Below are 27,641 nucleotides of genomic sequence, written 5' to 3'. Positions count from 1 at the left end.
TTAAAGCAGAATGGTGGGCTCTAATTGAAAACAAATTAATTATTATTATTTATTATTATAGCGCCATTTATTCCATGGCGCTATACATGTAAAAAGGGGTATACATAATAAAAATGAGTTTAAGCTGAAACAATAAAATCAATGACTGGTACAGGAGGAGAGCGGACCTTGCCCGCGAGGGCTCACAAAGGAGTCTGTTCAAACAAATACATATGCTCATTGCACCCATGGATAAATCAAACCCATTATTGCCCTTTAGAGGGAATATGTCAGTACAAAAGGACTGTTTAAACCAAGCCAAATTGCCCAGTGCACCATTGGCATGGCGGAGGAGTTCTGTGCACCTTCCCGCCTACTTCTATTCTATCTCTTCTCTGGCTATTGCCACAACTATCAATCAAGAAACTGGGATCAGAGAAGAAGGGAAACTTCATGGTCGCCCATGCCGAAACGGCACTGGGCACTTATACTTGGTTTGATCAGTCCTCTTATACTGCCAGATTACCTCAAACGGGTACTGTATACCAACTAAATATTTTTCCGTTTCTGATAACTGATGTAGTAAGTAGTTTAGATGCTCTCTAAAAATCAGCAACATTGACTGGAATGGATATGTGTAAAATTCAGAAAGAAATATGAACTCATTGATATAAATGAAATAGATCAGCCGTACACATTTATAGTTGTTTCTTTTTCATCATTCTTTGCCATGAAATTAAAGATTTTATTTCACAGTCGCTTCCATTTCTTGTGGAATCAGGATAGGTCTGAATTTTCATTCATGAGATATCAGCCTCATACAAGATGATAAATGACTGTGCCCATAGTGTGACCAATAGTATTATTCCAGTATTTGTAACCCATTGCAGAATTTGCTTACTGTGTATGTTTTATGATCGCCTAGCTAAATCTGTTTTCGGGGTATGAACATCACAAGCAAACTTTGAAAAAAACTGTATCTTTGGACTCTTCTCTATATAGTATATAAATAAAATGCAGTAGATATAAAAATGTATAATATTAAACAGATTGTAAGCTCATTAGGGCAGGGACCTTTCTCTGTGTCCTGCTTTGCCAGTCTATTGCAATGTCCATCACTGTACTGACTTTTTGTATCTGTACATATTGTATATTGTTCTTAAAGAGATCTTGTCAGCACAATTTTGTAATGCAAATTAAAGTCATGGCTGTAATGGTGCTGTAATACTGATTACATTGATACATTTGGTGAAGAAATCCACTTTGTGGTTCTTCTGTTATCACCGTTTTAAATTTTCTGCAATTTAGATTTCGGTGCACAGAGGCCGGTCTATGCACTGGGTCTTCTCCTCCCTGTCTGGGATCCCCAACCCCTCTGCAGCTTTCGGTCTTTGAATGACAGGTCAGTGCTGATATTTCAAACAGAGGAGGCAGGTAATTCACAGACCGGAAACAGGTGGATGAGCCGGGAATCACAGACAGAGAGGAGACAAACAAAGTGCACAGTCCGGCCCCTGTGCACCGAAAACTAAGTAACAGAAATCTTCAAATAATGATTAAAGAAGAACAACAAAGTGGATTTGTTGACCAAAGGTATCAATTTAGTAGGTGTTGAAGCACCATTACACTTATGTCTTTACTTTGCATTACACTATCGTGCTGACAAGTTCTCTTTATTTCCCATCTATTTTCATACAGTACTGTTTATGCTTAGAGGGATTGTTAGGTTTAAAATGAAAAGTTTATAATCACTCTGTGCGACTGCAGACTTTTGAATTCTCCCAGCACAAAAACTGTACTCTGCGAGGATTCGCCAGTTCCTGAGATGAGAACGGCGCTGATGTATGCAATATCCATACTCCTGGGCAGAGCCCATCTAGTGGGTGAAGCCTCATTCCATATAAGTGCATGAAGCGAGAGGCTGTCCAGTTGGCGTGGCCTCACTCAATACACTTGTACTGCCCGGGAATACGCATATCACATACATCACCACCATTCCCATCTAAGAAACCAGCGAATCCTCACATGTGCGTTGGGGTGATGTAAAAGTCTGCAGTCACACAGAGTGGTTGCAAACTTTTCATTTTAGACTGGACAACCCTTTTAATCCAAAATGATGAGTTTTTCAGATGTAGAGGCTGAGCGTGCCTTTCTTACAATGTATTCTAACTGTTAGATCTTTACATACATTCTCTAAATCTAGATGTATATGTAGAAGTTTTGTTGCTTCTGTTCTTCAGCTCTGTACAGTTGACAGCACTGGCTTTATTTAGAATTTTCCAATGACATTCAGAATCTTTTGTCTTACAGCCATTTCGTAGAGTGACGTTTTCTGTTGTGAGTCAACCTCAAGACCCTCATCAGGGGTCATTGCAGAGTTGCTATGACAGTGGGCTAGAAGAATCTGAGACGCCGAGTAGTAAGAGCTCTTCTGGACCAAGACTGGGTGCCCTACCACTCCCAGAAGACAACTATGAAAGAACAACGCCGGATGGCAGTGTTGGTGAGGCAGAGCATATGGAAAATGGTAGGGATATACACATACACATGTGCTCTAGGAGAGCAAGTAAAACTAGAACTAGTTTTGTTGCCATTGTTGGTTTATGATTACGTGAAGTACAGTACACATACTAAGTACATGCAAATCAGATGTCACACTGTAAATAGCCATTTTTGAGAATATAAATGTATCTGGGTTTTGGGGTTTCAATGCATTAGTTTTTTATTACAACTAATACATGAAGAGATATTGAGAATGATCAGTTTTGAATACATCATGGGAACACATATTGGTCTGATATATAGTAATAGTCTAATGTTAAAGGCCTTTGTGTATTTAATTATTACAGACCTCCAACAAATCCCATGTAGTCTGACCCAAACACACTTATTTCTATTGTCCCCCTACTTCTTTTTAACCATTCAAATTAAAATTAGCAAAACGTGTGGGAGGAATGAGGATCAGACTACAATGAGTTTCTTTGTAGTCTGTTACCATGGAGACACTTAGGACACAAAGGTGTACATACTCTTTAAACATCCTGTAAGTGGTTCATAACTTGATTCATTTTATGCTTCTGCTTGTGGAGCTTCTTGCTTGTGTCTGGTACATAGTAATATAGATATATATAATGTATTATAAATCCATCTACCTATTATTCCTCTATTATTACATGAAATGGCTATATTTGTCCATGTTTTCAGCCCTAGTTCTTTTAGAAAATAATAACTCATAGAAAATGAAAGTAATATATGCAATAATGTTTACATGTCGGATGCAACTCAATATTACTGAATCTCGAAGATGAGGAGTTCTTTAAGTGCCATGCTATTGGATGATCCTATAGATATGGTTGAAGGTTGTCATGGTTAATGAGTACATCGAAATTAGTGCAATGCTGACTTACATAGGCAAGTCATAAAAAAGTCTTGCCGTTGAAGAGAGAAGATGCTTAACAGATATTGAAAGACAGGACATTTCAAAGGCATTGGGGTCCAACACAGCGACGGGAGAGATCCTTGAGCTGAACATGCCAGCCAGATAATAGCATTTCCAATGAAAGAGAGAAGAGATTGGAAGGTTAGACAGCTGAATGATGTCTGAAATGACTATATTCAGACTTTATATTTACAGAAGTTTTCTTATTTTGTACATTCAAAATAAAATGAGTGACAGGTCTAGAAGTATGTAAGTGTCGATACAGAAGCTCTTGCCATACATAACTATCTGCATATGTTTTGAGTAGAGATGGTAGAAGGCATCCTCCAAAGATTCTTTTGAGACTCTTAGTGAATTTATAATGCAAAAAAATGAAAAAAGAAATGACATAACAATATACTGCCTATTGGAAAAAGTGTGTTATGCTTTACAAAGGAAGAAGTCAACGCTGAACCTATAATACAATCCTCAACATCAACACTGAGAAAATAAAGTCGTGGAATTGTGAAAATGACAGGATCAATAGAAATGTTAATGATATAAAAATGATGAAAACAAGGAAACACAGTTTTCAAAACATCTCGATGTATTCAGTAGCGTATATGACTGCCATGTGCAGAAATCTCATTTACATGCCTTTGCATTCTATTAATGCGGTTATAAATTGTATCATACAATTAGGTTCTGTAGAAGGACGTAGATCTGGGGATTTATTATGATGGAATATAGGCTGAACTGGATGGACAAATGTCTTTTTTCGGCCTTACTAACTATGTTACTATGTTACTATGTTACTAAATGGTTGTCTGAGGAATATGCTGCCACGTTGAATGCACTTGGGCAAATCATCAAGATCCACTTCTGGCAGTGTCCTTTGCAGTTCCTGACCAATGATGTCCCAGATGTGCTCGATGGGAGACTAGTCTGAACATGCAGCAGGCCATGATAGCATATTTAGACCATGAAGGCTGCTCATCGTAGAATGAGCAACTTGTGGCCTTGCAATGTTGTCTTGATAGCCAGCTCTTGAGACACGTTGGGGATTTGACCATACCTCTTGTTCCATGACAAAAACAATGTAAAGGCGAAATGCTAGTGTATATAGAATGGAATTCACTGTTAGAACAGGGAGAATCTGGAATTCCTTTCTTGAGGAGGTGGTGATGGCGAACTCAGTCGAGGGGTTCCAGAGAGGCCTGGATGTTTTCCTCGAGCGTAACAATATTATTGTATCTTACAGTTATGGGGTTCTTTAGAAGGACGTAGATCTGGAGATTTATTCTGATGAAATATAGGCTGAACTGGATGGACAAATGTCTTTTTTCGGCCTTGCTAATTGTGAAATAGAGAGCTCAAGCTATCATACATTATGCCACCCCATACCATAAACCCAGAAGTAAGACATATTTAATGTTCCCTTCTGAAGGCTTTTTCATTTAACTCATACCACCATTTTCAGAGGCTATCATGGTGCAGAGCATGACAGCAATAGAGTCTGGAATGGAGGTCTATCCTCTTCATTGATGAATCGTTCTTTTGTATTGGATACAATGATAGAGGGAGATTACTCTGGAGGCCATTTAGGCAACACAATGAAAAGGACTTCAGGTCAGTGTTAAAATGATTTGGTTGCGGAATCAGTGGGGTCACCATTTCTCCAAAATGTCATCATTTCTCAAATGATTAATTTTTCAGCACAATTATGCCAGGCTGCATGTTACTTGTGTCATTGTGAGCAGCCTGCGTGGTCTAAGTGTTCTACCTTGGCCTGCAGTGTCTACGGACTTGTCTCCCATTGAGAACACCTTGATATCATTGGTCGGCAATTACAAAGGGATCTATAGTTCATTTAGCATAGCAGAATATTCCTCAGAAAATAATCAATAACCTCAATGATAGCAGCCAAGATGAGTAAGTATGTGTATTCCTGCTGCAGATGGTACTCATACTTGTTTCTGAATATATCAAGAAGTTTAGAATTTTTTTTTTCCATTTTTTCATTATTTGCATATCAATAACATGCCTATCAGTGATGATAGAACGTGCTCAGAAAATGTGTTATCCGAGCATGCTGAGGTGTTATCTTGGGCATGCTCCGATAATATATTCGAGTTCCTGCAGCTGCATGTTTTGCAGTGGTTGACAGCTGCAACACATGCAGGGATTGCCAAACAAACAGGCAGTCCCTGCATGTGTTGTGGCTGTCTACCGCTGCAAAATATACAGCTGCAGGAACTCGAATATATTATCCGATTATGCCCAAGATACTCGGATAAGACCCGAGCATGCTCAGGTGTTATACAAGTATCTTGGGCTTGCTTGGATAACCGGCTTAACAAACAGATGTTTCAATTTTAATGTTGAGAAGTATATACAATAAGGTGCCACAAAATGATATCCTCAATAATTAGGTTAGAATAATTGTACAACTTCTCTAACATTTTATCCACCATCTTGTCAATTATAAGCTTGTATTGGGCATACAATGCTTTGCATCTGCTGATTTAAGTCACTATGGGCACTTCAAATTTGTCTACATTTAAAGCCACAAGAAACACAAAAAACGTACAAAATTTGCAAACATCTTACGGCAAACACATTAAAATACATAAATTATCCGGTATTGTTCGCTATCTGTATATTTTAGAGTATGAAAAATAGAAGGTGGAAAAGGTTACGCATAACTTTTCATTAGTGAGTGTTATACCTGTTATTACAGAAGTATTTTATGTAGTAGTGACAGAAATGTTGGTACACTCTGCATATTTTAGGTGTTTTTCTTCAGTATGCATTATTTCTGGAAAACATAAGGCTATAATTGTGGTTGTTTGTCAGGTTGTGCCTGTTGTGATGTCAGAATTCTGATTCAATCCAAACAGATGGTTCTCTCTTGCTGCTACTCCTTCCCCTCTCACAGCATGAGTTTCTTATAGACTATGACATGAAATTCTTCTTCCTTCTACTTTTCCTACTTCCTGTGTGGTATTTACAGTACTAAAAGGACTTTTTGGGGATTTAGAACAGAGAACTGGTGCAATGGTTGCTGAAAGGTGAAGCTGGATATCTCATGCTTAAACTTACAGAAGAACTGTCACCAAAGATTTTATTGCCTGTATAAATGTATATGCAGTGTAGTGAAAGTAATGACAATCAGTGAGTATATTACTGCATTTACAGTACATTACATACGCAATTACACAGGTTTAAGCAATAAAAATGTTGGTGCCAGTTCTTCCTCATTACCATATGTTGCCATTAGTAATGAGCGAACATGCTCAGATAATGTCTTTTCTGAGCATGCTCTGGTGTTATCCGAGTATCTTGGGCCTGCTTGTGTATTATGTTCTAGTCCCTGCGGCTGCATGATTTGCGCCAGTTTGACAGCCTCAACACATGTGGGAATTGCCTGTTTGTTAGGAAATTCCCACATGTGTTCAGGCTGTCTAACAGTCACAAATTATGCAGCTGCAGGGACTGGAGTATAATACGTGAGGATTCCTAGATGCTCAGATAACACCTGAGCATGCTCGGATAAGATATTACGGTGCATGTTTGCTCATCACTGGAAGACAGGCTCCGAGATTACAGAAAACTAATGTATGTTTTATTCTGCAACCATGCAATATTTCAGAGAAAGCAACTTGAAAACCGAGTGTACAGGGGTGGATTAAGGGTAGCCAGGGCCCTGGGCTGTTCAGACACTGTGGGCCCCCCTGGGTCATGTGACGGGGGTCATGTGACGGGGGTCATGTGACGGGGGTCATGTGACGGGGGTCATGATATACCCGAACCAGATTATTCCAGAAAAATGGCCGGGCCCTACTCTACTGTAACCTATTAAATATTTGTTAGAATCTGCAATACAATTTAGGTATATTTTGACCAATAATATCACATACAAGGAACAAATACCACCGCACCATGACCAGACCACAAATTACAACCACAGTGATCGAATAATATCACATATAAGGAACAAATACACCGCGCCATGACCAGACCACAAATTACAACCACAGTGATCGAATAATATCACATACAAGGAACAAATACCACCGCACCATGTCAAGACCACATATTACCACCACTTGGTGACCAAATAGCACATACAAGGGACAAATACCACAACACCATTTCCAGACCACATATTACCACCACATAGTGACTGAATACTACAATACTGATCAGTAAAAAACAACAACACAATAATATCACCATAAGTGCCAGTATTCACAGGAGATCTGTACTTAGTATGCAGTGTCTGTGTAGAGGTAATACAGAGATCACTGGTGGTATTATACACAGGAGCTCTATATAGTATACAGTGTATAGTGTCAGTGTATAGGTAACACTGACTCACCAGTGACGTCTCTAGGTGAAGTCCTTCATCTTTCAGCCAGCACAGACCGCCATCATTTCTTCCAGCCAGGACTCGTTTCTGCAGGAAATAACACAGTTATCTCGAGCTCCGCTTGCAGAACACATTACTTAATTTTTCACAACTTCTACATTACACCACATGAAGAAAAAAAGGCGATATCGTGTCACTCTACACAGTAACAGGACCGACCCCCATTTAAAACAGTATACTCAAAAAATAAAATAAATACATCACTGCAGTAATAATATCCCTTAATTAGCCCCTATGGTAATAATATTCCACATCCTGGCCCTGTGTGTCTCATTCCTGGCTCCAGCCATATGCTCTCGCATCCTGCCCTCATGAGTATCCATTCTACCCCATATGATCTCCACATCCTGCCCCATATGTCTCCATCGTATCCATCCTGCCCCATGATCCAATCCTGCCCCATGTCTTTAATTCTGCCCCGTGTCTCCAATCATGCCCCATGTCTACATTCTGCCCATGCCTCCAGTCCTGCCCCCATTGTGTCCAGCAATCTGCCCCAGTATGTCCAGCATATTGCCCCAGTGTCCAGCAATCTGCCCCAGTGTCTCCAGCATATTGCCCCCAGTGTGTCCAGCATTGCCCCCAGAGTGTCCAGCAATCTGCCCCAGTGTGTCCAGCAATCTGCCCCAGTGTGTCCAGCATATTACCCCCAGTGTGTCCAGCATATTGCCCCCAGTGTGTCCAGCAATCTGCCCCAGTGCGTCCAGCATTGCCCCCAGACAGTGTGTCCAGAATATTACCACCAGTGTGTCCAGCAATCTGCCCCAGTATGTCCAGCATTTCCCCCAGTATGTCCAGCATTTCCCCCAGTGTCTCCAGCATTGCCCCAGTGTCCTCCAGCAATCTGCCCCAGTGTCCTCCAGCATTGCTACAGTGTCCTCCAGCATTGCCCCAGTGTCCTCCAGCAATCTGCCCCAGTGTCATCCAGCATTGCCCCAGTGTCTCCAGCAATCTGCCCCAGTGTCCTCCAGCATTGCCCCAGTGTCCTCCAGCCATCTGCCCCAGTGTCCTCCAGCCATCTGCCCCAGTGTCCTCCAGCCATCTGCCCCAGTGTCCTCCAGCCATCTGCCAGTGTCCTCCAGCATTGCCCCAGTGTCTTCCAGCATTGCCCCAGTGTCCTCCAGCATTGCCCCAGTGTCCTCCAGCATTGCCCCAGTGTCCTCCAGCATTGCCCCAGTGTCCTCCAGCCATCTGCCCCAGTGTCCTCCAGCCATCTGCCCCAGTGTCCTCCAGCCATCTGCCCCAGTGTCCTCCAGCATTGCCCCAGTGTCCTCCAGCATTGCCCCAGTGTCCTCCAGCATTACCCCAGTGTCCTCCAGCAATCTGCCCCAGTGTCCTCCAGCATTGCCCCAGTGTCCTCCAGCAATCTGCCCCAGTGTCCTCCAGCATTGCTACAGTGTCCTCCAGCATTGCCCCAGTGTCCTCCAGCAATCTGCCCCAGTGTCCTCCAGCAATCTGCCCCAGTGTCCTCCAGCATTGCCCGTGTCCTCCAGCATTGCCCCAGTGTCCTCCAGCAATCTGCCCCAGTGTCCTCCAGCAATCTGCCCCAGTGTCCTCCAGCAATCTGCCCCAGTGTCCTCCAGCATTGCCCCAGTGTCCTCCAGCATTGCCCCAGTGTCCTCCAGCCATCTGCCCCAGTGTCCTCCAGCCATCTGCCCCAGTGTCCTCCAGCCATCTGCCCCAGTGTCCTCCAGCCATCTGCCCCAGTGTCCTCCAGCATTGCCCCAGTGTCCTCCAGCATTGCCCCAGTGTCCTCCAGCATTGCCCCAGTGTCCTCCAGCATTGCCCCATTGTCCTCCAGCAATCTGCCCCAGTGTCCTCCAGCATTGCCCGTGTCCTCCAGCATTGCCCCAGTGTCCTCCAGCAATCTGCCCCAGTGTCCTCCAGCATTGCCCTCAGTGTGTGTCCACCGTTATAAAAAAAAAACTCCTCACCTGTCCTCGCTCCAGCGACGAGCTTCCTCCAGTCCTGCCCCCATTGTGTCCAGCAATCTGCCCCAGTATGTCCAGCATATTGCCCCAGTGTCCAGCAATCTGCCCCAGTGTCTCCAGCATATTGCCCCCAGTGTGTCCAGCATTGCCCCCAGACAGAGTGTCCAGCAATCTGCCCCAGTGTGTCCAGCAATCTGCCCCAGTGTGTCCAGCATATTACCCCCAGTGTGTCCAGCATATTGCCCCCAGTGTGTCCAGCAATCTGCCCCAGTGCGTCCAGCATTGCCCCCAGACAGTGTGTCCAGAATATTACCACCAGTGTGTCCAGCAATCTGCCCCAGTATGTCCAGCATTTCCCCCAGTATGTCCAGCATTTCCCCCAGTGTCTCCAGCATTGCCCCAGTGTCCTCCAGCAATCTGCCCCAGTGTCCTCCAGCATTGCTACAGTGTCCTCCAGCATTGCCCCAGTGTCCTCCAGCAATCTGCCCCAGTGTCATCCAGCATTGCCCCAGTGTCTCCAGCCATCTGCCTCAGTGTCCTCCAGCATTGCCCCAGTGTCCTCCAGCCATCTGCCCCAGTGTCCTCCAGCCATCTGCCCCAGTGTCCTCCAGCCATCTGCCCCAGTGTCCTCCAGCCATCTGCCAGTGTCCTCCAGCATTGCCCCAATGTCTTCCAGCATTGCCCCAGTGTCCTCCAGCATTGCCCCAGTGTCCTCCAGCATTGCCCCAGTGTCCTCCAGCATTGCCCCAGTGTCCTCCAGCCATCTGCCCCAGTGTCCTCCAGCCATCTGCCCCAGTGTCCTCCAGCCATCTGCCCCAGTGTCCTCCAGCATTGCCCCAGTGTCCTCCAGCATTGCCCCAGTGTCCTCCAGCATTACCCCAGTGTCCTCCAGCAATCTGCCCCAGTGTCCTCCAGCATTGCCCCAGTGTCCTCCAGCAATCTGCCCCAGTGTCCTCCAGCATTGCCCCAGTGTCCTCCAGCATTGCCCCAGTGTCCTCCAGCAATCTGCCCCAGTGTCCTCCAGCAATCTGCCCCAGTGTCCTCCAGCATTGCCCGTGTCCTCCAGCATTGCCCCAGTGTCCTCCAGCAATCTGCCCCAGTGTCCTCCAGCAATCTGCCCCAGTGTCCTCCAGCAATCTGCCCCAGTGTCCTCCAGCATTGCCCCAGTGTCCTCCAGCATTGCCCCAGTGTCCTCCAGCCATCTGCCCCAGTGTCCTCCAGCCATCTGCCCCAGTGTCCTCCAGCCATCTGCCCCAGTGTCCTCCAGCCATCTGCCCCAGTGTCCTCCAGCATTGCCCCAGTGTCCTCCAGCATTGCCCCAGTGTCCTCCAGCATTGCCCCAGTGTCCTCCAGCATTGCCCCAGTGTCCTCCAGCATTGCCCCAGTGTCCTCCAGCATTGCCCCAGTGTCCTCCAGCATTGCCCCATTGTCCTCCAGCAATCTGCCCCAGTGTCCTCCAGCATTGCCCGTGTCCTCCAGCATTGCCCCAGTGTCCTCCAGCAATCTGCCCCAGTGTCCTCCAGCATTGCCCTCAGTGTGTGTCCACCGTTATAAAAAAAAAAAACTCCTCACCTGTCCTCGCTCCAGCGACGAGCTCCCTCCAACAGAGCACACTCGCCGGCGACTGACAATGACGTCTCTCTCTGCCCACCAGTTACGGTTACGGCAGGGGCACATAAATGCCGGCGGCGGCGGCATTCACAGATGATCATCAGAGGGTCAATCTGTGCGGTAGCCCAGGGCCCCCCCAGACCACTGGGCCCTGGGCTACCGCCCATATTGACCCTCTGATAATCCGCCCCTGCGAGTGTATTGCTAAGTTTTAACACTAAGATTCGGATACGGCTTTAAAGAAGGCTATTGAATGCAATATAACACAATTCTATTTTAAAGTTCTTCATTAAAGGAATAGTATGATTGCGTACACTTTTGTATATTTTAACATACAGAGGTAAAGTACATATAAAGATTAAATACATATAATGATTAAGTACATATACTCACATCATCCGTCACCAAGGAGCTTTTAAACATCATCCATCTGGAATATCAGAGAATCAACACCAAGACAGAGAACACCTGAGAAATTCACAACACTGCACGTGTGTCCTCACTTATGCAGGTATCACAACCCTGTACAAGTGTAAGTACAGATACCCAACTTTCTGCTTCTGTTTTAGTCGGGTTTCTCTGGTCTTATATAGTGATTTACACTATGTAACTCTGGTTTCAACCTCGCCTTCTAGTGGCCAGCTTTTGGGATAAAATGAAAGAGAGATACCAGGCAAACGTCAGACAATGGTCAATAAACCCATAGAATATAAAAGCTCACAGGAATTAAATAAGTCCACAACAGACAGAGGTTAAATAAACCTCCAGGTTTTGCAATAACAAACAACAAACATAGAGAAACATAGAACTATTTGTGAGGTAAAAACTTTCAGATAATAAGTAAACAGTTCTCAAGATTTTGTCACTATGAATATTGTCTGTCTGTAAATGTATGACCAGCAATGCTGCTGTGTCATGGTCTGAATGCATTCTGTATATTTCAATATGGATTCCAATATCCAGATTTATGTTCACACTACACAGAGCCAGATACAGAAGAAAAGTTTGCTAATCCTCCTTGCGGACCCCCCAGCCCCTGAGTTTGGCTTGTTTCTGAATCTACGCTTTCTTTGAAACACTACAATGTTCTAGAATAAAACATAGCTCCCTGTCGTGCGGGCAGCATGAAATGACTGACAGGTTCCCTTTAAAATTCTGCTCCCTTCGGGTTTATGAATCCAGTTGGCAATGCTACTTTACGACTGACAGCTATATCTGTTTTCATGCCTCGGGGGTTAAACAAGTGCTCATTGTTATGCCTACTGGAGGGGGCAGAGCACCATGCACAGGGGATCTAAGGAAGTATCCTCATGCCGTGCACTGCCCCTTCGTGTCACAGCTACCTGCAGTCAGAATTGTATTATTAACTCTATGGATCTGTGGAGACAAGCAGGGGACTTGGTCGCCCATTATATAAAAATATTAACACTATGAAATGTGAAGTGCAGAATAATGAGCATAAAAGTTACGCGTGCAAAGATGGACCCTAAATATACAAGTAATAAATAAAGTAAAAAATATTTATTAAAGCTGAGGAAGACGAAGTGGAAAGAGAAATTCTTAGATATGCTTCTGTGGGAAAATGCACTTCTACGATCATGGCTGATAAATAAGAAAAAGTTACAAAAATGGGACACAGAACGCTGCAGTCTCTTTAACCGTGTTCACTTCATAGTTAAATCAGAGAAATACAGGGGCCAAAATGCAATAAAATCCAGCGGCCCACACTCTGCCCCTACAGCAGGTCAGGCAGCACGATTGCAGGCATGCGCTTCCAATTCGACCCACAAAGAGTCTAAATTATAGTGGAGACTGTCGCTTCTCCAATATCATGCTGAGAAAAGCAGTGTGATATTGCAAATGTACAATATTTTCTCTCAAAATATGTTATTTAATAAAGCAAATAAAGAATGACAGGTCATCTTCACACAGATAACATGGGTAGCTCTAAGTGCACCATTCATTTTACAGAACCACATTTTTATTAAATTTGAACTCATTGATCCTTGGTTCTTTATGTGCTTTAAAGCAAATCCATTACCAGGTTTTTTTCTACCCCTTCTGACAGTAGCATGATGTAGAGAGTAAACCTCGGTTCCAGTGATGTATCACTTACTGGCCAGCTTTGATAATATCACTGTTATCGCCTACAGATCTTGCAGTTCTCTGAATGCTGAGCTCTGAATAACCTTGCCCACACTACTGATTGGCAGCTTTCTGTGTACACTGTGCATAGGCAGAAAGCTGCCAATTAGTGATGTGGGCTGGTTTATACAGAGGACTACATGGCAGCAGGGTTATTAGTCTTTAAGTGATAGCCACCTGGCAATAAAACATAAATTTTATTAAAATTACAGCAAGAAGGTTAGGTGGCTAGCATGTGTGTATAGCAAGAAGGTTAGTAACTGACATATTTCTGGAATCGGGGTCATCATCTTGCTCTTAAATTAGGTGTCAAAAACCTGATGACAGATTCCTTTAAATAACTTACTAATTCACCAGAGTTCAGAAGTCTTAACTCCCAAAAACACATTAGATAGCTGCCAACGAAATGGCCATTGGAACGACAACTATCTCCCCAAACTTCTCCATAGACAGAAGGGCGCGCTCCTGCATTCTCTAGGAGAGGTCACTACCGGGCTCCTGAGGCAGCAGATTATCGCCTCGCCGAACAATAGCATCGGTCAATGAAGGTCCATTGGATGGATTACTCTTTCCCCAGACATTATCCATCAGGGGAGAGTCTGGAGGCCTCCATACCATCTTTACACGGTCAGATGTCATCAGATGATGCCACAATCAATGTCTCATTACATTAGAGCTCATCAACATGTCTTACAGATTCATGTCACACAGCAGACGTCTAATGGCTGCATCTATGTGCGCCTATATTTAACCATCACACTGATCAAAACACTGATGGTAAAAATGGCGACGTGGACCAGAAACTGATAAAACACTGATCCAAAATACTGATGACATCTGTGATGTTTTTTCGCATACGTGTTTACAAAATTGTGTGTGAATCTGAGAATTAGACCCAAGGCCTCATACGTGCTTCAACACGTATGTAAAAAAAATAGGTCATCAGTGTCATTCATGTTGTTCACAGATACTGACTTGTATTGCAACATTTCATCCTTGATACTGGAGAAAACGGCCATGTCTCTGTGAGTTTTGCATCTGTGAGATAATGCGGACTTGTGACCAGTACCGTACATTATAATGGGTACGTGCTTATGTGCTCTATCCATGAAAAAAAAAACAGATACAGCGCGTAACTGCAACACGGACGTGTGAATGATGCCTTATAGAGAATGTCACCATATAAGTAAAGTTTCTCACAAAGATGTCAGATAATGGCATACGAGTGCACTTAGGTACCTCTGTATAAATGAGGCCTCCTTCACACGTCCGTGGTTCCAGTACAAGTGATATCTGTTTTTTTCACGGTTCCCACACGTGCCCATTATAACCTATAGGGTTGCTAACATGTACAGTACGTGTTTTTACATGGAACGTGCGTCCATGCAAAACTCACAGAAACATTGCTGTTTTTTTTCCGGCTGCACAGATGACAAGGGCCAATGCAAGTCTTTGGGTCCATGAGAAACACATTCAGCACAAAGATAATATCCGTGTGCCATCCATGTTCCATCCATGTGCCATCCATGTGCCATCCGTGTGTCATCCATGTGTCATCCGTGTGCCATCCGTGTGCCATCCGTGTGCCATCCGTATTCCATCCATACGCCATCCATGTTCCATCATATGCCATCATATGCCATCCGTGTGCCATCCATGTGCCATCGATATGCCATCCGTGTGCCATCCATGTGCCATCAATATGCCATCCGTGTGCCATCCATGTGCCATCAATGTGCCATCCGTGTGCCATCCGTGTTCCATCCATATGCCATCCATATGCCATCCGTGTGCCATCCATGTTCCATCATATGCCATCCGTGTGCCATCCATGTGCCTTTGATATGCCATCCATGTGCCATCCATGTGCCATCAATGTGCCATCCATGTGCCATCAATATGCCATCCGTGTGCCATCCGTGTGCCATCGATATGCCATCTGTGTGCCATCCGTGTGCCATCCGTGCTCTCTTCATGTTTAACATTAAAAAGTATCGGAGAAGCTTTGTCATTTATTTATTAATCCAACCTGAAAAACACCGATAACTGATGCTAAAAACGGACACATGGATGGAGAACACTGACACCGCTACCGTTTTTTTTCCCGTACGTGTGTAAAGACAGACATGTGAATGGGGCCTAAGGCGGCATATCTACATGTGACAAGCTCCGCTCTGTTACATCTGATTATTGTGTACTTATTAACGCAATGTATATTTAAAATTGACAGGGGGTGAGGGGCAAATATGGCAACATATTACATTCAGAGATAATTTACGTGTTTTTTTTTTGCATGACTTTTAGATTAGGGCATAAGGGATGATTTCATAAATATTACAAGTTATAGAAAACCACATTATTTATTCCTTGTATTTCATGGCCCTATTATTACAGCCTTTTCAATGAAACCTATAAATTTTTTTCGGACCTCTGTTATTCTTCCCATAGATTATTGAAAAGAGTATAAAAAATATTCAGCGCAGCGCGAGCCGCACCGTGGGCGACCGGATTAATTAAAACCCATCATGACTTGCAACTGTATTGCATACCTGGAACCGGACCAAGTCTTAAACAGCTTTGGCGTGGAAAGGCTATAGGGTGAAATTTACGATCAGGTTCAGGAGTAATGAGCCGTGACATAATGCTACCACAGGCATGACAAGCCACATTAAAGTGTAATCCTATTTAGTCATTCCAAGAATATATGTATTTTTGTGCCAATAGCTTCCTACCATTCCCCTTTCATCCGGTCAGCGTGCTAAACCATCAAGCATATTTTTTTTTCTTTACTCGCAGAACATTTCTCTCCACTCAATGATCAGAATACTGATCTACGGACAAATGTTAAAGGTAAAGTCCTAATTACCGCAGTTTACTGGGGCTGAGCCGAGGTGGACGAGGGCACAGCGCAACCGAGACCGTGTCAAAAGTGCACTCACAAGTCACAGCCTGGGCAATGCAAGGAAAATACCGGGACTTTTTACCATTTATAACATACTTCACGGCAGGTGAAGCCGTGTACGGGGTGATTTAATGAGATTTGGAATTCCCCGTTCAGGTCGCACTTAATAAGATATAAATATGCTCCTTTAAATACATTTTTTATGAAGAATGTGAGCACAGGCCCCGGATTTCTTATTCAAGAGAAATGGCAAATCATTATTTTCTATACAGTATTAATTATTTAGTCCAATCCATACTAAATTGCAGTAAAGTGGGCCAAACAAACCGGACCACATTGTTATTGTATATTCCGATTGGATCTAGTGAATATTTATAGTTATTTAGAATTCAGATTATTATTTCTTCATTAAATAATGTTTTTAATGTTTTTTTTTTTAGATACAGGTATTTTTAATTTTTCTTCCTCGTTGTTTTGTATAGCGCTTATTTAGTGTTAATTAACGCGGACCTGTTATTTGTCCTGGCGTCTGCTTTACTAAATGATTATATTCCCCAGGATATATCAATTTTGGAGCATATTTTTGCTATAAAGCTGCATTGTGCTGAAGGGGCTCAGTAGGAAGGACCGGCAAGCTGCAATCTTATTTCATATGAAACTAGATTTAAAGTATGGTCTTGCTGCCCTCTGACTCCTCTTCCTAAATAATGATAATTAAGGAGAATTTGTCAGCAGGTTGTTGCTATTTGATCTGAGTCACTTGCTGAACAGCTTGCTGTAGTTTCATGACCAGCAGTATTTTGTCCGCAGCAAGGACTAGGTATCACATGCCACCCAGTCCCGCTAATCTGCGTAACTCTGCCCCCCCACCACTGATTGGCCCGTTGCAGACAATGAAGCTGCCAATCAAGGGTGTGGATGGGGTTATACAAAGCATGGCTTTTCAATAAGTGGTATCTCGCTCGATGCAGGTTCTCTACCCCTACATTGTGTTTCTCTCAGACACCTAGATAATCTGATCGGTGGAGGGGTACAAGGTGTCACATCCCCACCGATCAGATATTGATGAGGATAGGTGATGAATGGTAAAGTAGTGGACAACCTCTTTAAGTTCTAGGTATGTGTTTGGGGGGGACATCACACACAATCTTGAGCAATGAGGGAGATATAGCCAAATATTCAACGAATAATAAGTTAGCTTGGTGACTAAGGCTGAATGGATCACTAATCAAATCTAAAGCAGTCTGCAACCATCAAGTAAGATCGAAATAATATGTTAAAAGTTGGCTAAATGTGTGACTGAACACAGCAAGTAAAAAAACAATAATAGTAGTCAAGACATTAAAACACGTGAGCAGGCACAGCTTGTTTTGTAGAGTGACGTTTCAGCCTCAAGAGTAAGATATACAGTTAGGTCCATATATATTTGGACAGAGACAACATTTTTCTAATTTTATTTAGAGACATTACCACAATGAATTTTAAACAAAACAATTCAGATGCAGTTGAAGTTCAGACTTTCAGCTTTAATTTAAGGGTATCCACATTAAAATTGGATAAAGGGTTTAGGAGTTTCAGCTCCTTAACATGTGCCACCCTGTTTTTAAAGGGACCAAAAGTAATTGGACAGATTCAATAATTTTAAATAAAATGTTCATTTTTAGTACTTGGTTGAAAACCCTTTGTTGGCAATGACTGCCTGAAGTCTTGAACTCATGGACATCACCAGACGCCGTGTTTCCTCCTTTTTGATGCTCTGCCAGGCCTTCACTGCAGTGGTTTTCAGTTGATGTTTGTTTTTGGGCCTTTCTTCCTGAAGTGTAGTCTTTAACAAGTGAAATGCATGCTCAATTGGGTTGAGATCAGGTGACTGACTTGGCCATTCAAGAATATTCCACTTCTTTGCTTTAATAAACTCCTGGGTTGCTTTGGCTTTATGTTTTGGGTCATTGTCCATCTGTAGTATGAAATGAGGACTAGTGTTGAGCGATACCGTCCGATACTTGAAAGTATCGGTATCGGATAGTATCGGCCGATACCCGAAAAATATCGGATATCGCCGATACCGATATCCGATACCAATACAAGTCAATGGGACATCAAGTATCGGAATGTATCCTCATGGATCCCAGGGTCTGAAGGAGAGGAAACTCTCCTTCAGGCCCTGGGATCCATATTAAAGTGTAAAATAAAGAATTAAAATAAAAAATATTGTTATATTCACCTCTCCGGCGGCCCCTGGACATCAGCGGGAGGATTCGGCGTCCGGCACGGCTTCTTTCTTCAAAATGCGCGCCTTTAGGACAAGTGGAATGACGTCCCGGCTTCTGATTGGTCGCGTGCCGCCCATGTGACCGCCACGCGACCAATCAGAAGCCGCGACGTCATTCCTCAGGTCCTAAAAGCGCTCATTCTAGGACTTTAGCTGAGGAATGATGTCGCGGCTTCTGATTGGTCGCGTGGCGGTCACATGGGCGGCACGCGACCAATCAGAAGCCGGGACGTCATACCACAGGTCCTAAAGGCGCGCATTTTGAAGAAAGAAGCCGTGCCGGACGCCGGTTCCTCGCGCAGATGTCCAGGGGCCGCCGGAGAGGTGAATATAACAATATTTTTTATTTTAATTCTTTATTTTACACTTCCGATACCGATACCCGATATCACAAAAATATCGGATCTCGGTATCGGAATTCCGATACCGCAAGTATCGGCCGATACCCGATACTTGCGGTATCGGAATGCTCAACACTAATGAGGACCAATCAGTTTGGCTGCATTTGGCTGGATCTGAGCACACAGTATGTCTCTGAATACCTCTGAGGACTCTCAATTCTAAATATTTTTCTATCCACTGGCTAACACGGTACCAAGATATATTTCTTTCCTGTATCTGAATACCTCAGAATTCATTCGGCTGCTTCTGTCCTGTGTCACATCATCAATAAACACTAGTGACCCAGTGCCACTGGCAGTCATGCATGCCCAAGCCATTACACTGTCTCCGCCGTGTTTTACAGATGATGTGGTATGCTTTGGATCATGAGCTGTACCACGCCTTTGCCATACTTTTCTCTTTCCATCATTCTGGTAGAGGTTGATCTTGGTTTCATCTGTCCAAAGAAAGTTCTTCCAGAACTTTGCTGGCTTTTTTAGATGGTTTTTAGCATAGTCAAGTCTAGCCTTTTTATTCTTGAATCTTGTGAGTGGCTTGCACCGTGCAGTGAACCATCTGTATTTACTTTCATGCAGTCTTCTCTTTATGGTAGATTAGAATATTGATACGCCTACCTCCTGGAGAGTGTTGTTCACTTGGTTGGCTGTTGTGAAGGGGTTTCTCTTGACCATGGAGATTATTCTGCGATCATCCACCACTGTTGTCTTCCGTGGGCGCCCAGGTCTTTTTGCATTGATGAGTTCACCAGTGCTTTCTTTCTTTCTCAGGATGTACCAAATTGTAGATTTTGCCACTCCTAATATTGTAGCAGTTTCTCGGATGAGTTTTTTCTGTTTTCGCAGCTTAAGGATGGCTTGTTTCACCTGCATGGAGAGCTCCTTTGACCGCATGTTTACTTCACAGCAAAATCTTCCAAATGCAAGCACCACACCTCAAATCAACTCCAGGCCTTTTATCTGCTTAATTGAGAATGACATAATGAAGGGATTGCCCACACCTTTCCATGAAATAGCTTTGGATTCAATTGTCCAATTACTTTTGGTCCCTTTAAAAACAGGGTGGCACATGTTAAGGTGCTGAAACTCCTAAACCCTTCAACCAATTTTAATGTGGATACCCTCAAATGAAAGCTGAAAGTCTGAACTTCAACTGCATCTGAATTGTTTTGTTTAAAATTCATTGTGGTAATGTCTATAACCAAAATTAGAAAAATGTTGTCTCTGTCCAAATATATATGGACCTAACTGTACATGCTATCCATTAAATATACACAAGAGTTATGTTTAAATGTGCTGACACAGTAGATATGCGGACTGTATATACTGTTATTGCATACATAATGATCAGGACTTCATCAGGAGAATGACACTGCACTATAATATGTTATTTAATAAAAAAAATAGATTATATATCTATACACTGTATACATATATATATATATATATATATATATATATATATCTACTATATAATTGTCTAAGGGTCACTTCCGTCTGTCTGTCTGTCTTTCTGTCTGTATGTCACGGATATTCATTGGTCGCGGCCTCTGTCTGTCATGGAAATACATGTCGCTGATTGGTCGTGGCAAAACGCCCACGACCATTGCCATGACCAATCAGCGACAGGCACAGCCCAGCAGCAACATGGCAGCTCCTTCCTCCCCGCAGTCAGTGCCCGCTCCATACTCCCCTCCAGTCAGCCCTAATGGACCACGTTATGCCGCGGTGTTACTCACTCCATTAATGCTGCTATTAATTCTGTGTGACCAACTTTTTTACTACTGATGCTGCCTATGCAGCATCGATATTAAAAAGATCTAATGTTAAAAATGATAAAAAAATAAAAAATCATCATATACTCACCTTCCGGCGCCTTTCCCGCTCCTCGTGACGCTCCAATGACCGGTTTATGCATTGTTATCTTGTGAGATGATGACGTAGCGGTCTCGCGAGACCGCTACATTATCATCTCGCGAGACCGCTATGCACTCTTGAGACCGGAGCGCGCGAGGAGTGACAGTAATCCTTCCTGGATCCAGGGACACACAGAAGGTGAGTATATAACTATTTTTTATTTTAATTCTTTTTTTAACAGGATATGATGCCCACATTGCTATATACTACGCGCGCTGGGCAATATACTACGCGGGCTGTGCAATATACTACACGGGCTGTGCAATATACTACGCTGGCTGGGCAATATACTACGCGGACTGGGCAATATACTACGCGGGCTGGGCAATATAGTACACGGGCTGGGCAATATACTATGCGGGCTGGGCAATATACTACGTGGGCTGTGCTATATACTACACGGGCTGTGCAATATACTACGCGGGCTGGGCAATATACTATGCGGGCTTTGCAATAAACTACGCGGGCTGGACAATATACTACGTGGGCTGGGCAATGTACTACGTGGGCTGGGCAATGTACTACGTGGGCTGGGCAATGTACTACACGCGCTGAGCAATATACTACGCAGGCTGTGCAATATACTACGCGGGCTGGGCAATGTACTATGCGGGCTGTGCAATATACTACGCGGGCTGTGCAATATACTACACGCGCTGAGCAATATACTACGTGGGCTGTGCAATATACTATACAGGCTGGGCAATATACTACGTGACTGGGCAATATACTACGTGGTTGGGCAACATAGTACGTGACTGGGCAATATACTATGTGACTGGGCAATATACTATGTAGCTGGGCAATATAGTACGTGACTGGGCAATATACTATGTGACTGGGCAATATACTATGTAGCTGGGCAATATAGTATGTGACTGGGCAATATACTTCGTGGTTGGGCAATATACTACATGGCTGGGCAATATACTATGAGGACATGCATATTCTAGAATACCCGATGCATTAGAATCAGGCCACCATCTAGTATATATATATATATATATATATATATATCTAAAAAAAAAAGGCAGCACTCCATTTTCTTTGAGATAATGTGCAGGAATTTATTAAACCCACATCACCGTGCGATGTTTCGGCTCTGAATGAGCCTTTCTCAAGCCTTGAGAAAGGCTCATTCAGAGCCGAAACGTCGCACGGTGATGTGGGTTTAATAAATTCCTGCACATTATCTCAAAGAAAATGGAGTGCTGCCTTTTTTTGTGAAGTATATGGACTGTCAGCAACCAGTGGACAGGTTGCCTGGGGGCTCTGCACCCGAAGATAAGTAAAAGATTTGTGCTGTTCCATTTTTTTACTAATATATATATATATATATATATATATATAAAGAAAGAAAAGTGGAACAGCACAAAGCTCACCAATGGTGGGTGCCTAGCCCCCTGGATAAAATGGTCCAAGCATAAATCCAACATGTATACCAAATAGTAAAAATGAAGGCAGCACTCCAAAAGTTTCAGGTGAAAAAAGATGCAGTTTTAATCGACCCACATCACTGTGCGACGTTTCGGCTCACTGAGCCTTTTTCAAGGCTTGAAAAAGGCTCAGTGAGCCGAAACGTCGCACAGTGATGTGGGTCGATAAAAACTGCATCTTTTTTCACCTGAAACTTTTGGAGTGCTGCCTTCATTTTTACTATTTGGTATATATATATATATATATATATATATATATATATATATATATATATATATATTTCATGTGATAAGTAACCTGAGATTTACAGTGGCCTTAATAATGTGCAAAATGCAAAATCAATGATCCTCATATAAATAAATATCAGGATAAATAGAATACAGACCATATATGCAGCATGTACAAGCAAAGCTTCTTCACACACTCATGTTTCCAGTATGAGCGTCATCTGCAGAAACTTTATAATGTATTTATTTATCCATACTGGAAAAACACAGATGACACTGATCATAAAAACAGACACACAGACACAAGTACTATTTTTTCACGTATGTGTTTTATACAGATGTGTGAAGCAGGTCTAGTACCGTGTGACCTCCATCCCACACTCTACTAAGAGTTTCGGTCATGCTTCTTCAGGGAGTGGGGATGTGGATGAGGGAGAAGGAATATATAGGGTACAGACAGGTGCAAACCAGAATACCTGGAGGAAACCTACACGAATATGGGGAGAACATACAAACTCCTTGCAGATGTTGTCCTTGGTAGGACCTCAGCACTGCAAGGCTACGGTGCTGCTAACCACTGAGCCTCCGTGCTGACCTACATTAGAAAATTAAATATGTATTGCATTGTAAATGTATAATAACTGGATGACATCTTAACCTTGACTAACTATAAATAGTATGAATAACAGTTAATAGATGGAGGTATAAAAATGAAAAGTTGGATTATATCAATGAAAAAGGCACAATGGGACTAATACTCCGACTATCTAATCTCCGTATAAACGATATGACTGTCTAATTGGATTGTACAGTCTCTTGTCATAGAATGACATGATCACAGGTGACGCGCGTTAAGTCATTGTTATCCGAGTGACATGATCGGAACATTTACTGAGATCTGTTCTTATGGAATTTTTAACATAAACATGTGACTTGCTCAATGTTGCATGCTGTAATGCCCTAAATATCCCTTTTGCTTTCAGTTCAGTATTTTCCAAGAAAACTTCTCATTTCATACGCGCGCTACCTCCATGTACAGCTGCCGGCTTGTGCAAACTACTTATTTAACATTTGCTCCTTGAGTGGAATGAAAGAACTTTTTGCAGTTCAATTGAGACAAGTCCCTGATTACAGCTTTGAAACCATAAATCTCGCTCTATAATGCCGATTGTGTTGCTTGGATTTGAATTCTGGTAATTTCTTCTACAATATTAATGGATCATTCTGACAGGAGGAGAATTGGAATTGAAACCTGTCAAGTATTCATTTGTCACATTTAATTGGAATCTAGGTAATCTGCGCTGTTTTGCTTGGCTAGGTTTTAATCAGGCCTTGCATTGGATTTTCATTTGACTTCCCTATAGCAAGAATACTTTGGAAAATATCCGGTTTCTTAATTGTGATTGTCTTAAATATTTGCCCCCATTTTATTAAACAAACGGAAACAATAAGCTTTCACTTAATTGATTTGATAGTTCTCTTAGAATATTTGCAGAGAAAATATTTAGCAAAATGCAATAGTGACCTAATAGGTGACTGGGACATAAAGGTAATCAAGCCAGTAGTCATGGTACAGCAAGCAAAAATAGAGCAGATTAGCAAAAGCAAACACAAGTAATGAAAAACTGCTCACAAAAGCTCTGATGCGCTGGCTAAGTTTCCTGTAAAAATTGAATTGTGGTAGGCAGGGCTGATAGCAGCCCATTATGAGAAATTCATACAAGGTTGTGTTTTCTCGTGATTACAAATGGTTAAAACTGCAAAGTGCTTGGAAAAACAAAAAACTTTACAATCCATTTCTTATTAAAAGCTCTCACTGTTCTCAATAATTAAGGGAATTTTAATTCTACAGCGCTCTTCCTATGATACAGGTCACCTCTGCAGTCTATCAAAAGTGTTAAGTCTCCTTGACAAGGAGTGCAGCACATACAAGCTGTTTCCTATAGAGCTTGTAAGCACTGCTTTGGAGTTGGCTTGATTGCTGGATTCAGTTAGTTTCTGTCCCCCCATGCTCTTTCCATGCTGCATTAATAAAGCTGCCTCTGCTTGCTTCATCAGAAATAGCACAGTCAATTAACTGTCAATTAATCAGGAATGCCTGCACGCAGGAAGCCGGAGGCTGGGATGCAGTGCAATCTTAATTAAGAACCTGGGAGAACTACTGTGAGTGGCATGAATTACAAACCAGTCAACTGTTATCCAAAGGCCCAATAGTACCCACTGAACTGTTTCAACGAAACACAATAAATGCTGCTGACTAGAGAGGTGCAGCTTTTAGGAAACACTCAATAAACTTTTTATTGGTTGAACCTGGGAAAATGTATATGTAATGTATGTGCATTAATATTCTCATGCATTGCTGGTTTCCCCAGTTCTCAGCGCTGCTCTGTTCCTCTTCTTGGTCATGTGACCTTTGTTGCAATGTTGCAACTCACTGTAAAAGTGTCTTCCAGCTCATGCAATGGAATTGCCATCATGTGACCCAGAAGAGGATCACAGATGTGCAGGAAATTGTGGAAGATGGCGATCAATGAGTGTCACAGGTTTACCACGACAGAGTGGAGCCAGAAGACAGCAGCGTCTGATTTCTCCTACTCCTGCACTGATTAGAAGCACTTCATCTTCATATTAAACGGTGGAAGTTTCTTTTAGCATTGCAGGGGTTAATCTGCTCAGTGGAGAGCTCCTGTTAGCTTTCCTGTATTAAGACACTGTTAGCCACTCCCATCTGCTATATAATCTGGGTCATTGCTAGCACTCATTGTCAAAGTAGCTTTTCCTGCATGGCTGGAGGTTGTTGTTAGTTATTATTAGAGAAGGCATTTGGTGGATTTATCTGTGGCTGTTGCTGTTTTGATATTCCTATTAGGTATATACTCACCCTCGGACACACCCTGCTTCTTTCCGGCAGCCTTCCTTCCTAAGAATCAGTGCTTGCAGGACCTTGCGGTGACGTCGCGGCTTGTGATTGGTCGCGCAAGCAGTCACATGGGCGGTCGCGCAACCAATCACAAGCCGCGACGTCACCACAAGGTCCTGCAAGCGCTGATTCGAAGGAAGAAAGGCTGCCGGTTAGTACCAGGGCGCGTCAGAGGGTGAGTATAGCGATATTTTTTATTTTAATTCTTTATTTTACACTTAAATTTGGATTCCAATACCGATTTCCGATATTGCAAACATATCGGAACTCGGGATCGGAATTCCGATACCAGATTCAGAAGATCGCCGACTTCATGGCCGACCCCACACAGGGGTCGGGTCGGGTTTCATGAAACCCGACTTTGCCAAAAGTCGGCGACTTCTGAAAATGGCCAAACCGTTTCGCTCAACCCTAGTCTTTACCATCAGAAGTAATCCAAGGAACAAGGCAAGCTGTGGTACCCCTAGAGATAGGGACAGGAAAGGAGCCGACACCCGACAACAGCCTTGTGACAATGAGACTATTAATTCACCAACAATGTCAGTATATTTGAACAGGTTTAGCATCCAAAACATCCATGAGTTTTTCTTAAAGGGAGTCTGTCAGCAGGTTTTTGCTATGCAATCAGAGAGCATTATATTTGTTTTTCCCATTCTGCAAATTCAGTGCGTCGATCTGGCATCAGTCGAACATCACTTTGGCGGATATTATATACTCACAAATGGCACCCTTACAAAATCCAGCTACTGCAGCATCTCAACAAGGATGACCCAGATCGGAGAGCTGAATTTGCAGAAAGGGCAAAACAAAAATTGGAACCTGACCCTCAGTTTACACAGAATATTATGTTGAGCGATGAGGCAAACTTTTTTGGGTGGGCCATTTATATGAAGGTGGAGTGAAAATGGAGGTGGCAGGAGCCTGTGGTCCAGAACCGGCCTCTTTCCTGGAACCACCAAAACCCATATTCGGGCCTGAACCCAGGCCAAAGCCTTCTCTACTGGGGTTCTTATGGATGTGAACAGGAGAGCAAAGATCCAGGAACTGGAGAGTGGACTGCGGGGACTTGGCTGGTCAGAAGAGATAAGGAGGCGAGCCAAGACCAGGGCTGGAAAAATGCAAGTTATTGACAGTTGGCATCCCAACGGGCAGTTGTTGCATTTGACCGGCAGCAGAGATGGGGGTCTATTGAAATGTTTGGGATCCGTCATCACATCTCATTAAACCAGCAGGCAGCAGAAAAAAAAACACTTTACTTGGAGGTTGAAAGAGCTGATAGCCTGAACCAGGGTCACATTCTTCAAAATGGAGATGAAAAATCGCTGGTATGTGGTGGGTGTGATCCGAGAGGGAAGAGAGCAGGATGAACCCTTCTTGAGGAATGAATGGGCCTGGGAAAGGCTCCTCGAGGTGACTCGAGATGAGGCTATGACCACCCCTGAGAGATTGCATTGTCTTTGGGGTTCCCCACCTTCTGTGCAGGAGCAGGCTATGGTGAAGGTGACACACGGGGTCTGTCACCCATTTCTACATGTTGGGAGCTGTGGGACTACCCAGTGCAATACACTTACACATAAACAACTGGGACTTGGGCTCCAGGGAGGAGAAGAAGATGCAAACACCTGAAGAAAATTACTGTATTAGCTTCTTTATAATGCCATGCCAGTATGTGCTTGAACGCCACACTGCACATGCTAGCAAGGTTTCATGAGCAGCAGTGGCCAATTGTGAAATAGCAGCTCCAACACGACAGTCACTATTTTGGTCTGTCTCTGCACATAGCAACAAAAAAGCATGGATGTTTGACATTTGTGCAGTTCTTCAAGGCTTTGAGTACTCCACAAAATGGTGCAGGGCAATGATGCCATTATCAGCGCAACAATCCCGCTTCTGTGCCTATTTAAACAGTTGTTGCAGACAATTAACCATGAAGTTTTGCATGTGGACCTAATGGAGATGGATTGGGTAATGGATTTGGTAGCAAAGAGGGCATAAATACTAAAGAGAAGGAGAAAAAGGAGCTGGCTAGATTAACAGAGGCTAGTTGCCACA

General features: G+C 43.2%; 1 protein-coding gene across 2 annotated transcripts in view; it reads left to right on the top strand.

Annotated features, from left to right (window-relative positions):
- The window catches only part of PCDH7 (protocadherin 7), a 1,276,140-nt gene that overhangs the window by 662,557 nt on the left and 585,942 nt on the right, over window positions 1-27,641 (top strand). For both annotated transcript variants that reach the window (XM_069744629.1, XM_069744630.1), the window contains exon 2: window positions 2,290-2,506. In XM_069744629.1, coding sequence (XP_069600730.1) covers window positions 2,290-2,506 — 217 coding nt within the window. The remainder of the gene's footprint in view (window positions 1-2,289; window positions 2,507-27,641) is intronic.

This window comes from Ranitomeya imitator, chromosome 1 (assembly GCF_032444005.1).
Source record: "Ranitomeya imitator isolate aRanImi1 chromosome 1, aRanImi1.pri, whole genome shotgun sequence".
Lineage (NCBI taxonomy): Eukaryota > Metazoa > Chordata > Amphibia > Anura > Dendrobatidae > Ranitomeya > Ranitomeya imitator.
The sequence above is the reverse complement of the archived record's forward strand: the minus strand, read 5'-3'. Positions and strand labels throughout refer to the sequence as shown.